General features: G+C 36.6%; 1 protein-coding gene across 3 annotated transcripts in view; it reads right to left on the bottom strand.

The window, feature by feature from the left end:
• USH1C (USH1 protein network component harmonin) overlaps positions 1 to 12,993 on the bottom strand; it is a 45,223-nt gene that overhangs the window by 28,191 nt on the left and 4,039 nt on the right. For all 3 annotated transcript variants that reach the window (XM_040559476.1, XM_040559477.1, XM_040559478.1), the window contains exons 2-8: positions 11,891 to 11,958; positions 9,758 to 9,901; positions 9,186 to 9,324; positions 2,411 to 2,519; positions 2,282 to 2,306; positions 1,612 to 1,669; positions 763 to 866 (exon numbers count right to left, since the gene is read on the bottom strand). In XM_040559476.1, the coding sequence (XP_040415410.1) occupies positions 763 to 866; positions 1,612 to 1,669; positions 2,282 to 2,306; positions 2,411 to 2,519; positions 9,186 to 9,324; positions 9,758 to 9,901; positions 11,891 to 11,958 (647 nt within the window). The remainder of the gene's footprint in view (positions 1 to 762; positions 867 to 1,611; positions 1,670 to 2,281; positions 2,307 to 2,410; positions 2,520 to 9,185; positions 9,325 to 9,757; positions 9,902 to 11,890; positions 11,959 to 12,993) is intronic.

The following is a 12,993-nucleotide window of genomic DNA, read 5'->3' as shown; positions in this document are numbered from 1 at the left end:
TCCAACATCTAGCGAGGAAACACTGAGATGCAACCTATGTTGGCTGCCAACACAGCAATTATTTGTGAGGGTAATATTTCCAGCAGGTGATACAGAACCACCCTTACAGGTTTGTAAATATATTTTTAAACTTGATATCTTCCACACAATATAAAAGAAAACTTGCCTTAGAAAATATTCTGTTCAGTCCAATCTTGCTAATTTCAACTACTGAATGTACCTACATGTCTAATAAAGCCTCCATAACTAGATGCAAGGACATGAGTCTGAGAAACTTCTGTTTGTATTTCTAAAAATGTTGAAAATTCAACATTAATTTTAGGAAATGGATATAGATGGGCAATGGCCTTTCAGTTCAGAAAAGTTTCACAGAAAGCAGTCTAAGTTCAGGGAATCAATCTAACAATAGGCAATGCTGGAGCCTGCTATGTCACAGAGCAGCACTTAGAAGTATTTACAATTTTAAAAATTTAAAAGCATTTAAAAGGTCGAGTTCCACGACACAACTTGTGTTATGTAACTCAAACTTAACAATAAGAGCAAGACTATAGAGAACTATTTTGATTTTAAGTCAGAACTTGGGACACAGGTGTTATACTTTGTGTAATAATATATCATGTGTCACAGATGTCCTGCTGTTAGTCTTCCTTATCCTGTGTGGTTCTCCACGTCCCTGATATCATACCAGTGAATGAAGGAAATGACTGCCTTGGATGTCTCATTTAACAAATCAGTGATACTAAGTAAGAACCAAGCACCCACCTGCATCCCATGCCTTTTGTACCAATCAAGCTAATGAAGACTTTCTTCTCTTTATTGTCTCTCCCTCCAGAAGAAGCAAGACCAGCGACACTGCCCTTTCCTTCCTGCAGAAGGATTAAAAAATGCTGCAGACATTATTCTGTGTTGAAGTTCTATCAAGACTACTGCAAATATCATAAAGCCAGGACCAAACCCTGACAATATCAAGGTAAGATTCCTCGATGGACCTACCAGCAATGAATGTGAAGTACAGTGGAACAATTTGACTGAGGTGAAAGACTGAACTTATCTATTTGGAGAAAATTGTTTAAATAATCAAACTTCTATCCAGTAAAGGATGAGGAAAATTAGAAGAAAGTGATATGGCAAAATAATCATTTAAATCTTCCTTGACAAAAGAGCTGGAAAAATAGCTGATAATGATTACTATTTAACTAAGCCTTTCTTTCTGAAAGCAAAAGATTGATAATTGTGGCCTTCTCTTCATTGCTGCAACCCATTGAAGTCGTTTGCATTCATACCTGTCTTTCTTCCACCAATATAACAAAGATAGACCAAATAATCTGTTAAAGATTTATATAGATAAAGATTGGCCTGGTAAATTAATAGGCTCAAACAAAACAGGGTACTATTTCATGAGTACAAGATACTCCATTTGTATCAGGCCCTTTTCTAGTGATTCTAGAATCATTTCATATCACAAAAGATGTTTCTCCCAGAACACTTGTAACAAGATATTGCACCTTAAAAATAAATAAAATGACTAATGTGATAAGCTCAGAGGGTAGAGTGGCTCAGAACAATTACAGACTTCCCAGAAAATGTCTTAATAAAATATTGATCTCTTACCCCAGATTCCGACACAAACTGGTCCACATATTGCCACTTAAGGGGTTCATCTGCTGAACTGGAAGGAAAAAGTGATTAAAAATAATGGTGAGCTATTTAAATGGAACATTGAATAAGCGTTCAATTCTTTAGGCTAGTAAAGCTGGTCAAACTTAAAATTGAATAAACCTCCTCAAGTGAAACAATATTGGGAAACTCTAAGAATAACCAGGAAAATAATCTTAAAAACTGAAACAGCTTATACAAATGTCTATGCAGAGACACACCTATCATCGTTAACATTTGTCCACCATTCCGCTTAAAGGTTTGCCTTTTCAAACAAATTGGACAAAGGACAATAGTTTGAACTCTTTTTTTTTTATGAGCTCTGAAGCAGTTCTCAGATATTGTATGCTTGCAGTAGCAGCAGAGATCTATTAAGCAAGGTGCATTGGTAATGAAATTTCCAGGTTGCATCCACTAAGATAGAAGACATAGAAAATGGTTCATTTAAGTAGGCAACTGGCCTAACAACTCAGATATTTTAAACACCCCATCTACCTGCTCATCACACTAGACATACCATTTTAACTAGGTAAGGAGATGCCTGTTCACAAGTTTTCCAACATACAGATAAACACAGTGGTTCTTTGAATATTGAAAAGTCTGTGTGAAAACTAAATATTATTACCTTTTGACAGGTATCATTCCAATATCTGAAAAAGAAAAATGCAGTGTTAAGTAACAGCATTTCAACAGATCACTAGCTATCGATTAGCAACAACCTTTAGCAATACAAGAGATTTTTGAAGTTACTTACGTCTTACTTTTATGGACACTATTTTCTTTGTGCGAATGAGGTTTATGACTTCCTCATGTGTGCATGACGAGATGGAATATCCATTTATACGAACTATCTCATCTCCAACCTCAGAAATGAAAAATAGAAGGAAAAAATGTAAAATAAGGTTAAAAAAAAGTTTCTAAGCAATGATGTGATCTGGCAATTATTTAGATGCAGAGGTTTGATGACATTGATTTCTCAATATTTTGGGGATTTCAAGTAAATGCCAGATAAGATTTACCTGTATTTGCCTGAAACCAATTCTCAACACCAACAGTATAGATAAATGTCCAGAATAACAGTTTTACAAATAACATATGGTGGAAAGCAGAAAGAGGAGCCGGACTTCAACCCCACAGATTATCTTATATACAGGTATCCATATTTCAATTCGAACAACTTTGGAGCAATTTTCCTTCTTTATGCATTAGCAATTCAAGTTTTTACCACATGTTCTCTAAAATACTTTCCTAACTCTTCTGATCAATAGGAAATTAATCTTGATCTTATTAACTTGCCAGATTCTTGATCAGAGTACTGCATTGTTTTAATGAATTTAGCTCAATTTCAAATGCAATATCTTATTATTTACAATAGTCATGCACTAGCATAATGAATATTTATTTTGGGGTGCAGTAGTTTTAGTCTTCTTGGATCATCTACATGAGTTACAAAATTGAGTGCTGTTAATATGACAGCTTTTTCAGGTGTTTTCACAGCAGCAACCCATCCGTTCTCCTTCATAGACTATGGCTGGTGAGACAGTACTGCCACACTATTGTGGCCCCTAGGCCCCTAACATGGAAAAATAAAGTGGGAAAACTTGGGGCAAAAACCATACAAGGAAGTTCCCAGCAGACAGAAGGCAAACCAATCACTTATTACCAAGCTTACTCAGGTTTCTGTGTGCACCAACTGTATATTTGGGCTCCATGGATAACAAAGCATGATCAGAAAAGACCAAGAATGGGTACTCTGAATAGCAGAGACAATACTAGGGTCATCCCTAAGGCAAACTCAAGTGTAAGCAGAAGTAGCTTCAGCTGCAGCTCATGCCTATTTGGTGATAAAATGACAGTATATGGATGCAAAGCTTTAATTTAAAAAGGCTTCTTCTCCTTTAATTTATACCCATATTTGATACATGGCAACTTGGACGTCTTCTATTTTCTCTGAACTCTGCCTAATGGTCCCCTTAGGTAGGTAGCCTAAGAAGGAATCAGGGATTTAGACACTGCCTACATCATTTAAAGGTATATCTTACTAGCTGCTTGAGATGACACTGAAAAATGCAAGGCCTTGGCCAGAGCATTATAAGCACTTTTGCCTGATAAGAATCATGTGATGTGACTGTGTGAAAACTAGTGCCAACTCTCCCCCATTAGGCAAATCAACCCAAATTAATCCTCTGCACAGAAGGATAGGTAAATGCTTACCAGGAAATGGCTGAAACAAACCATCAATGCTACCCTCATCTGTCTCTGTACTTTGATCTTCACAAGCACAATGCCAAATACCTTGACTTTACTGTTCTCCAGGAACATTTTCTACTGTGAATATTTATATGTAAAACATATCAGAATGCCACATGAGTAGTTGACAGGATCTTTCTCATTAATATTAACAGGATTTTGTTCTTAATTAATGAAATTTTGTGTGGTCCCTTGCATATAAATCTGCTTTCATGACAGCATTATTCCTAGTTAATGATTGCCTACATTTTCCAATTAAGACTCAAGTTTCAAGCTGCAAAATTTTGTTTGCTTAGGCTTAAGTTCTCCATGCTAGTGTCCTCTTTAGGCTGATTTTAAACTTTGGCAAAGCTAAAGGAACAAGTTCTAAACAACAAAACTTGGGTGGAATGAATTCTTGCATTCATTAAAGAAAAAGAACAACAGAAAAAAAACACAAAACCCACCATATCTACAATCACTTTGTTGAGAGGGTCTGTGCTTTCACTGTAGGTTTAGAAAAGGTCCTTATGCTACAGATTGAATATTAAGAACATGAAGTCTTAGTGAACATCATCATTGACCCAAAATATTTAGGAGGAGAGGCAGGCTCATCGTAACAGATTTAATGAAAGTTAGTTAATGTGATGACTCCGCCCATGCTAACTCTGGTCTGGGGGAAACTTCCCTTTCATCCAGTTGCTTGGTACGAAGATCAGCTGTGAACATATTTGCAGAGCAAAGAAGTTGGCTGGAATCCAGGGGGCCAAAGAGTCTCCATGGGAATAGAAAGTAACGAGAAGTTTCATTCAGCCTTAACCACAAAGTCATTTTTGCACAATCGCGTTTCCTCACTATCTGCTTACATCCCTAAAGACTTCATTGTAATACTGTTGTGTAAATATTACAATAAACACTGTAATTTTTAACACAATGTTCATTAAGACAGTGCAAGCAACCACTACCTTAGTTAACTATGATACAAATGTTTTTCTACAGAACACTACTATTTCTCTTTTCAGCCAAATTCTACAAGTCTCCCCCACAGAGACTTGGCAACTTTACTGTCACTAGAAAGACAGAAGGTAACACCACCATTCTTAGTCATACCAAGAAAGTGATCTACTGTGGCCACATAGATTAAATCATGCAGTCTATCTACTGTTTTTTCCATCACGCAAGTTCAATGACAGTATCTGCACCTGAAGAGGCTTTTCACAAGCGAAGAAGTCACAGTGTAGCTCACTGAGGACTAGCTTCCCTGTATCTTGCTGAAAATTTTAGGGAAAAAATTAGCATAGCTAGAGACTCCTGCTCTGGTTCTGCGCATCTCAGCACCAAATGCTACAATTTGCCTTGCCGCATTCATGTTGGAGGAGCAAGTGGAACTGGAAGCATGAATTCCTCAGTACAGCCTGTACCTTAGAGACTGTCACCTGGATTGTGATACCTTTACCCTTAGATGATGGGACATTGAACATGCCATTACCCACTGCCTCCACTCTTATTTGCATGGAAAAAATATCAAGTTTTTCTACGGTGCTCTGTTCAGGTGGAAAAAAGGCACCAAAACCCACACTGTACTTTTGCACTTCTTTCACGAACTTCTACGCTGAGAAGTGCCGTATGGTGTGCAACACTATACAAAACACTACAAATATGTCTACTGTACCAGCATATCACATGCAGTGTGGTATCCACTAGAGATTGTAAAGTTCAGCTGACGCCACATAGCTTCAAAAGACTAACAAAGTGAAAAAAAAAATAATAATATGGGACTCTCCCGAAGTAGAGAACATTTTGCAGAGGCAGAACAACTGCTGTCCACAGCTCTTAAATGTGAGACTGCTCCTCCACCTGCTGGGCAGCCGATATCTCACCCATGGCAATGGCCTGCATGCAACTCAGCACCCCAACCAACTGGGATCAATTGCAACGCTCTAACTTACAAAAGCACCCCCATTTTAAGACTGCAAATGGCAGTGTTGTTTGTGAGTCTTCGTGTAGTTTTTGTATCAGGAGACTAGTGTTGCTCTGACGATGTCATTATTCACTAAGCTAGTCATATCTGTTATATCATTATATTATCTCCCTAACAGGCACACGTTTACATAATCATAATTTCAGCCAAGAACGTATTTTATTTTCCCTGCCCATAAAGGAATGAACGTTTCCCTTTCAGATATTTTCACTGCTCACCTTTACCAGGTAGTCATTTCATTTCTGAAGCTGCTCAGCACTCTGAACTTATCCTAAAGACATTTCTGTTGCTGACAATGAAAACTGATGTTGCTTTATAATGATGCCTGTCTAGGCCAAAACTACTGCAGACATCATGGGCATGTAATGAATCACTTCTTTTTAGTACACTTCAACTGTTTTTTTCTGGAAAGTGTCCATATACTGAAGTAATTGATAGCTGTTTTCATACGTTTTGTTGCTTTTGTACTAGTGTCATTCTATATCAAGCTGTTGAATCAGAAGCAGTAAAGGTAAAAGTCTGCAGGATGAGCAGAGTACAACAGTAATGCTTTCTTTGTTATTATATATCACCATTTCCCTACGAACAGGGAGAAAACAGACTTTTAAAAGAGAAGCTGCAAACTTAACTTTTCCCAAGTGAAATGCCTCTCATTTTCAACTTTTAACATGGGAAATATAGTATTTAGTGCTTCCAGGAAATTGAAGGGTTTTTATATAATGACATTACTGTTTCAAATTTTTCATTTGGTATACTTCTTCCACTTTCATCATTCATTCCAATCTCAATCTCTTTGTATTCAACAGAATCTCCACAGATAAAAGTATATGAGAAAGCAAAGTGGGGAAAAAAAAAGATTAAGTACATTTTGTCATGAAAGAGATATATACTCGTCTTTTAGAGAAATTGTAGTTAAAGGGCCAAAACTACAAATACCTCAGTGAAGTTTCCTGATTACTCAGTCATTTTAATGTAGCTTGGGAACTACTTCAAGGAGAAAAGCATACAAAATTAACAAGATTACAAAAAAAAAAAAGGCAGCGGGATAATAAACTGATGTTATAATAGATCATTATACCTTTCTCAGACAGCATTTTTGGGATAGAAAAAGTGTAGAGATTTAGTTAAATAACAAGTGGATGAAATTTCAGAAGCAGTTGGCTTTACTACGAGACAGCAATTTAGAACAATGAGCTGCCTGTCAACTCCGCTTATCCACTTGGGTTTAGAAAGTGCCTAGTGCCACCTATTATGAAGGCATTTCAAGCTGCTCTTTAACACCCCCCATCAACAAGCACAAGTCAGACAGTCATGCTAGCTGTTCATATTAACATATATATAATCTAACCCTAACAAATTCACAGTCTCGTGGATTTTTCTTTTTGCCCTCGTTGCCCCTACTTTGTCTGCTGAACTCCAACCAAGCTGAGTTGCAGTACAGTCATAAGCCCAGCCCAAAGATCCTGTGCATTCCCATTCACTATCACCAACATGTAGCGCAACAGCTCGTTACAGAAAGCCAGGAGTATCTTTTGCATGCTATGAAAAAACAAAGTATTGGCATCTTTACAGTAGCATGACAACTGAGCACAACCTTATCTGTCGTGTCAAAACATTAGTCAAATAAGCAGAGAACAAGAGCTGCAACATAGTACTGAGATGAATATACTAGCCTGACAACATAAGACAATGGCCGTTACATCCTTTACTGCTCAGCATCACTAATGCCTTCCAGTATTTTTAAGGAGATGCTTTAAAAAGCAATTTTTTTTTTTTAAGTTTTCTAGCAGTGGAGGAAGAATGCACTGGGATCTCTCTAATGAGCTCATCATAACCCAAGTATGTCTTTTTACCCAGTGAGAATGGGAAGGGGGTAGACAAACATAATGCACAAGGCCCACGAGCTTTTGTAATACAAACCCTGGGAAGGTACATCAGTGCCCCTTTCTGGAGTCACCCACCAGCAAATCCCATGCTTATGAGTAGCCTGCTGACACATACAGCTCAACATTTGTGGTGTCCTATGCCTCCCTCACAATTCTAACTAAATTCAGAATTTGTGGGTGTGTATTCCCTGAGTTTGTGGTTTTGTTTTAAGAGGGAGCTTCTAAAAGTGTCCAGAGAGCTCGTCATGTGCCTGTTCAGAGCATGCTGCCAAAAGATGGGACTAATTCAATGCTGATTCTGAATTAGTGAATGGGATATCTAGGCGTGAATGCACAACCAAAAGGGCATGTGTACATATAAGCAAATACAGAGAGGAACATTGAAATTTTAGAAAACTCTCCGTGTAATAAGCAAACATTGATCCCTAACTATGACTGCCTTGTGGAAAAGGGCTACAGTGAAGCTTATCTACAGAACATAGATTAATTAAACATTGTATTGAATCATGATAATTGACAAATTTTGGACTATTATTAAATATAATCCTTAAATATCAACACTTGCAACAACTACTCATGCTCCACAAATTGAAATTAGCCAGGCATATCAGCTTTTCTACTCAGAAATACAGACCTTTAATACACCTTATCAACTACGGTCTTAGAAAGATGCAGACATTTGTCACAGCAATTGCTCACTTCTTTCTTCACCAGGAAATATATGAAGAAAGGACACACACACAAACCAACAAAACCCACAAACCTTCATTAATACAAATTGGAGGAATCAATTTAGGAAAAAGAAGTGTTTCTACACGTAATTGTTTTTGCCAGCCTTGTTACAGTTCACGCAGCTAGAATTTAATCACTGAAAGAGCAGTACTATGCAGTAGAAAAGACACTGAAGACATGACCTTTTTTTTTGCCCATTTTCTGTGCTTCCATTGGGAAAAAAACAAAACAACACAAATGATCTACACATGAAGTTCAAATAAACACACCATTACACAAATCTTATCAATGCAATGTGAAATTGACATTCTTAGTATTTATGTGCTCCGTCCTACCTTTAATCAGACTTTGGCAAAGTTAGAGAAGACTTTGTTCTATCAGCTTACACTGAACTATGGCTATTCATGAAGTACAGATTCCAGAAAGCCCTTTAATCTTCACAAATCATCATATCCCAAACATGAAAAAACTGTTCTCTTACTTAATTTTAATTATAAGTAAACCATTTTAATAACTTCATTCACCAATGGTATCTGCTATGGCATAGACTTACATATGTTACGAATTTCATTAGAAAAGACAAAAAGCACCTTTGCTACAACTATCTCTAAACACTGAAGGACATTTCTTACCGCCTGCTTCCCTAACATTGGAGCAAAAAGCATTTTGCAGCACAGTAGCCATGAATATAGTCGTCTTACCTGAAGTCCAACACTGTCTGCTTGTCCTCCTTTAACTAACTGGGAGATAAAGAGGCCACAGCTAAATTCCACTCCACCTCTCACACTTAGCCCAAGTCCTTCAGGATGCAAGCGATCCAATCTCACTTCTTTCAGCTTTCTGCAAAAGTGGAAGATACCTGACTGTTCAGCTGCATAAAGTTTTGTTGCAATAGCGTTTCATATGCAAGTTGTGCATTATATTTCTCTCATAGCATTCAGGCATGAAAAAAAACCACCAACAACACAGTTGACTAATAGAGCCATAAGAATTTATTATTATTATTAAATGCAGGAAGAACGAGAAAAGACTGTTTCAACAGGGAATTGTTGTTTTTGGATTCCCATACACTTCTTTTACTAGATTAACTACCTTGCAATAAATTTCACGTAGTTCAAAACTATACTTCCAGCAAATACAGCAAGAGTCAAAAAATGTGCTCAGCTCTATGCAGATAATTCGTATTTTACTTGGAGTTTATCTGAAAACTCAGTCAGTATTACTTGGTTGTATTTCCTGAAGTTATTCTATATGTTATTCTATATTCCCTTACCTTGATCTTTTGGGTGTAAGCTGATCATACTCCACCTGGTGTTTTAATGGAATAAGTGGGCGGATAGCATCAAATAGAGGCAACCTGCTTGGTTCGTTAATCACGAGTTTTAGATCCCCCACAAGCACTGGAAGATTCATAGATCTACAAAAACACAGTGAGAAAATGGGCACAGGTAATCAACACAAAGCACTATTTAATAACTTGCTGTACATGTGTCTTAAATATTTGTGTGCCCCTTCAACCTTCTAAGAAAGTTATTTATGCAAATCTTGGTTTAACCAAAGCAAAATAACATCTGAGAAAGCAAACTTTCTGTAAGCAAACAAGAAGAATACCTCCTTCAAAACAACTGAAATATCCTATACACTGCTTTTATTTTTTAAGGTCATGCACATCACTTTTATAGAGGGTGTGTAATTAAATGCTTGGAGCTTTCCAGATATTTATGGTACTGTTTGGAATTAACTTTACAGACCAGACACACCTGCCAACTAGATTTTTGTTTCCTTCCTAGTTAGCAATCCTTCTTATTGAATCTAGGCTGCAAACTCTTCTCCTGAGCTGAGCTCAAGGGATGGATGAATCATTCAGAGCCAGAAAAATCACATCGCTAAGTAATTAGAGCACAGACTACTTAAGTTTTAAAATTCATTTCAAACCAGAACAGAAATAAAAACTGAAGGGCCACTAACCAATGAAAAAAATAACCTACACAACTGAAACCACCATGAACATTTGGTTGAATGACAGCTAGACAAAGTATCCCTTGATACTGTCAGCACTGAGGTAGTTATAGGCCTAGAAAGTGTTCTTTGATGGCCAGCTGCAAGAGTGCAACAGTCCAATAAGGTTCAGTGGAGCTATTCCTACACAACATCCACCTAACTTGGTGTATAGTAACTACTGATCCCTCTTTTATCATTTACATTTCCTGACATGCACTATCGCTGAGGCATATCCACCAAAAATACATATCAGGGATGCATATTGAATGGCATTAGAGGTCAAATACTTAAATTTAGAAGTGCTTTTCGCGAAGAAGCAGAAATTAAATGTTATCTCCAATAGCAATTGTGTATATTTTTTCCCTGGAACCCTTCATTGAGGATTTTTAAGAAGTGATACTTCATCAATATATAATCCTAGAGATCACGGAAATTTTGCTTAAGCCATTGCAACTTTGGAAATCAAGGAAAAGTTACTATATGCATTGTTAATTTTGTAACTGCAAGAAGATTTTAAATAATTAAGAGCTACTGATTCAACCTCCTTTCCAAACAACAGGCTTTATGAATGGAGAAGCAATTAGACAGACCTGAGTGAAACTGAATCAGATATGCAGCTGAATACACCCCAAACTAGAGCTCAGTGCAAACATCAGATCAAAATATCTACATTACACTTAGCTGAGATGCTATTAATTAAGATATGAATGGAAACAATGCCTATTAGAGCCACTCATCTATGCTCAGTGGAAAATACACTCTCATTTTCTTTGAGAAACAATGGATGAGATGCTGATCCCATGTGCAATGATATAGGTCCTAAGCAACTACGGTTTAAATCACTTCAGTAAAGGACTGGTGATTGGCCTATCACTTTACCATTTTTTTTCCATTATGTTGGAATATGTCAGTTGTTAAACATGCCAAATGGATTCCCAGCTTCCAGATAAAACAGTTGAAAGTAAGTCTTAATCTGAGTAGTATGCAAAAATCTTTAAAAAGCAAACTGAGCGAAAACCTCTGTTGAAAGTAAATACGCATCATCTGGAAATACAGCAATATCATTTGGAAATAATAATGAATTTGATCAACACTCTCTTCCTGTTTCCTAAGAACATCCATGTGCTTTTTTCCCCACAAAGAATCCACCAAATTAGTTTACAAAACAGTCAAATTGTAAAAACAAAGTAACTTTACTATTGACAAAAGACATACCCCTTTATTGGCCACAGAAACTGTGAAACTGTGAAAATGTAAGACTTCAGGAAAAAGAATTAAAAATTATTATTTCAACTGATTTTCCAGGAAGCTATGGAAAGAGCAAAAAAGTCTTGAATACCCACTCTTAGAATTGCAAAAAGTAAGTAAAACTCTATAGATGTATATATATATAACTAGCTCTTACTGGTGGTACATCCGCAGCACATCATAAAGGTAATCCTTCTCTGCTTCATTGTCAATTAGCAGATTAACCTGAAAATCCAAGGACATTACTGTAAATCTGACTAAATAGCCACAAACATTTAATGTACAAAACTTTCACAAAATCTTAAGTCACAGATCAAATATTTCAACAGGGAAAGTTTTGATTTTTTTTAATTAACCAGTTTTTGCAGCAGAGAATATTTCACAATGTGAAATTTACAACAAGACTTCTTTTTAATTATTATCATTACAATTAGACAAAATAGTAAATACTAAAGTCTCATACTCTGTATGCTAGATTCCTTCTTAGCAGCGTAATAGTCTTAAAATAATAGCACATTAGTCTTACCTGATAATCACTGTACTGTTGAATAAATGTTTTCAGAAACATTTTTGGCCACTCATTAATATAACACATGTTGCCACAGATAAACACACCCCACTGAGATAATTATAATCTATGTTCTGTGGTTCCAAACCACTGATTTCAAGCAGTAGCTCATTTGTAACATTACGTAAACAGCCACACTCCTGTTCGTCTTTGCTCCAGCTCTTAACTGATAGAACTTGCCAGTTATTCTTTCCTCCCCCGGTAACAGTACGTTTACTTAAACCAGTGTCACATTACAATGCCTGCTCTTGGATACTTGCAGTAAAATAAAGTAAAAAAAAAAACAACAAACAAACGAACAAACAAAAAAAAAACAACCACTCAGAATTCTCATATGAGGAATTCAACTTATATTCAGTGACACTGGTAAGACCCCCACTGATCTTAATTGCAGTGAGAGATCACATCACAGTAGTTTTACGTTTGGACAACCTTAACGTTTAGGAAAACAATTTACAACTGACCTAAAGGCTAATATTACTGTGACGTGAAGTCTGAGGACCAATTTGCATACTTAAAGAAAGGTCTTTGCTTTCCAGGTTTGCAATGCTTTGCATTGTATTCTAAACTAAATACATGCTTCATGTTCCCTTTGTCTCTTTTCACCCTCTAAATCCAGCAAGTCTCTACATATAGATAGTTTTCCATTACTTGTCTCTGGAATAAGACACTTGTAAAACATATAAAGGCTA

This window comes from Cygnus olor, chromosome 5 (assembly GCF_009769625.2).
Source record: "Cygnus olor isolate bCygOlo1 chromosome 5, bCygOlo1.pri.v2, whole genome shotgun sequence".
Classification (NCBI taxonomy): domain Eukaryota; kingdom Metazoa; phylum Chordata; class Aves; order Anseriformes; family Anatidae; genus Cygnus; species Cygnus olor.
The sequence above is the reverse complement of the archived record's forward strand: the minus strand, read 5'-3'. Positions and strand labels throughout refer to the sequence as shown.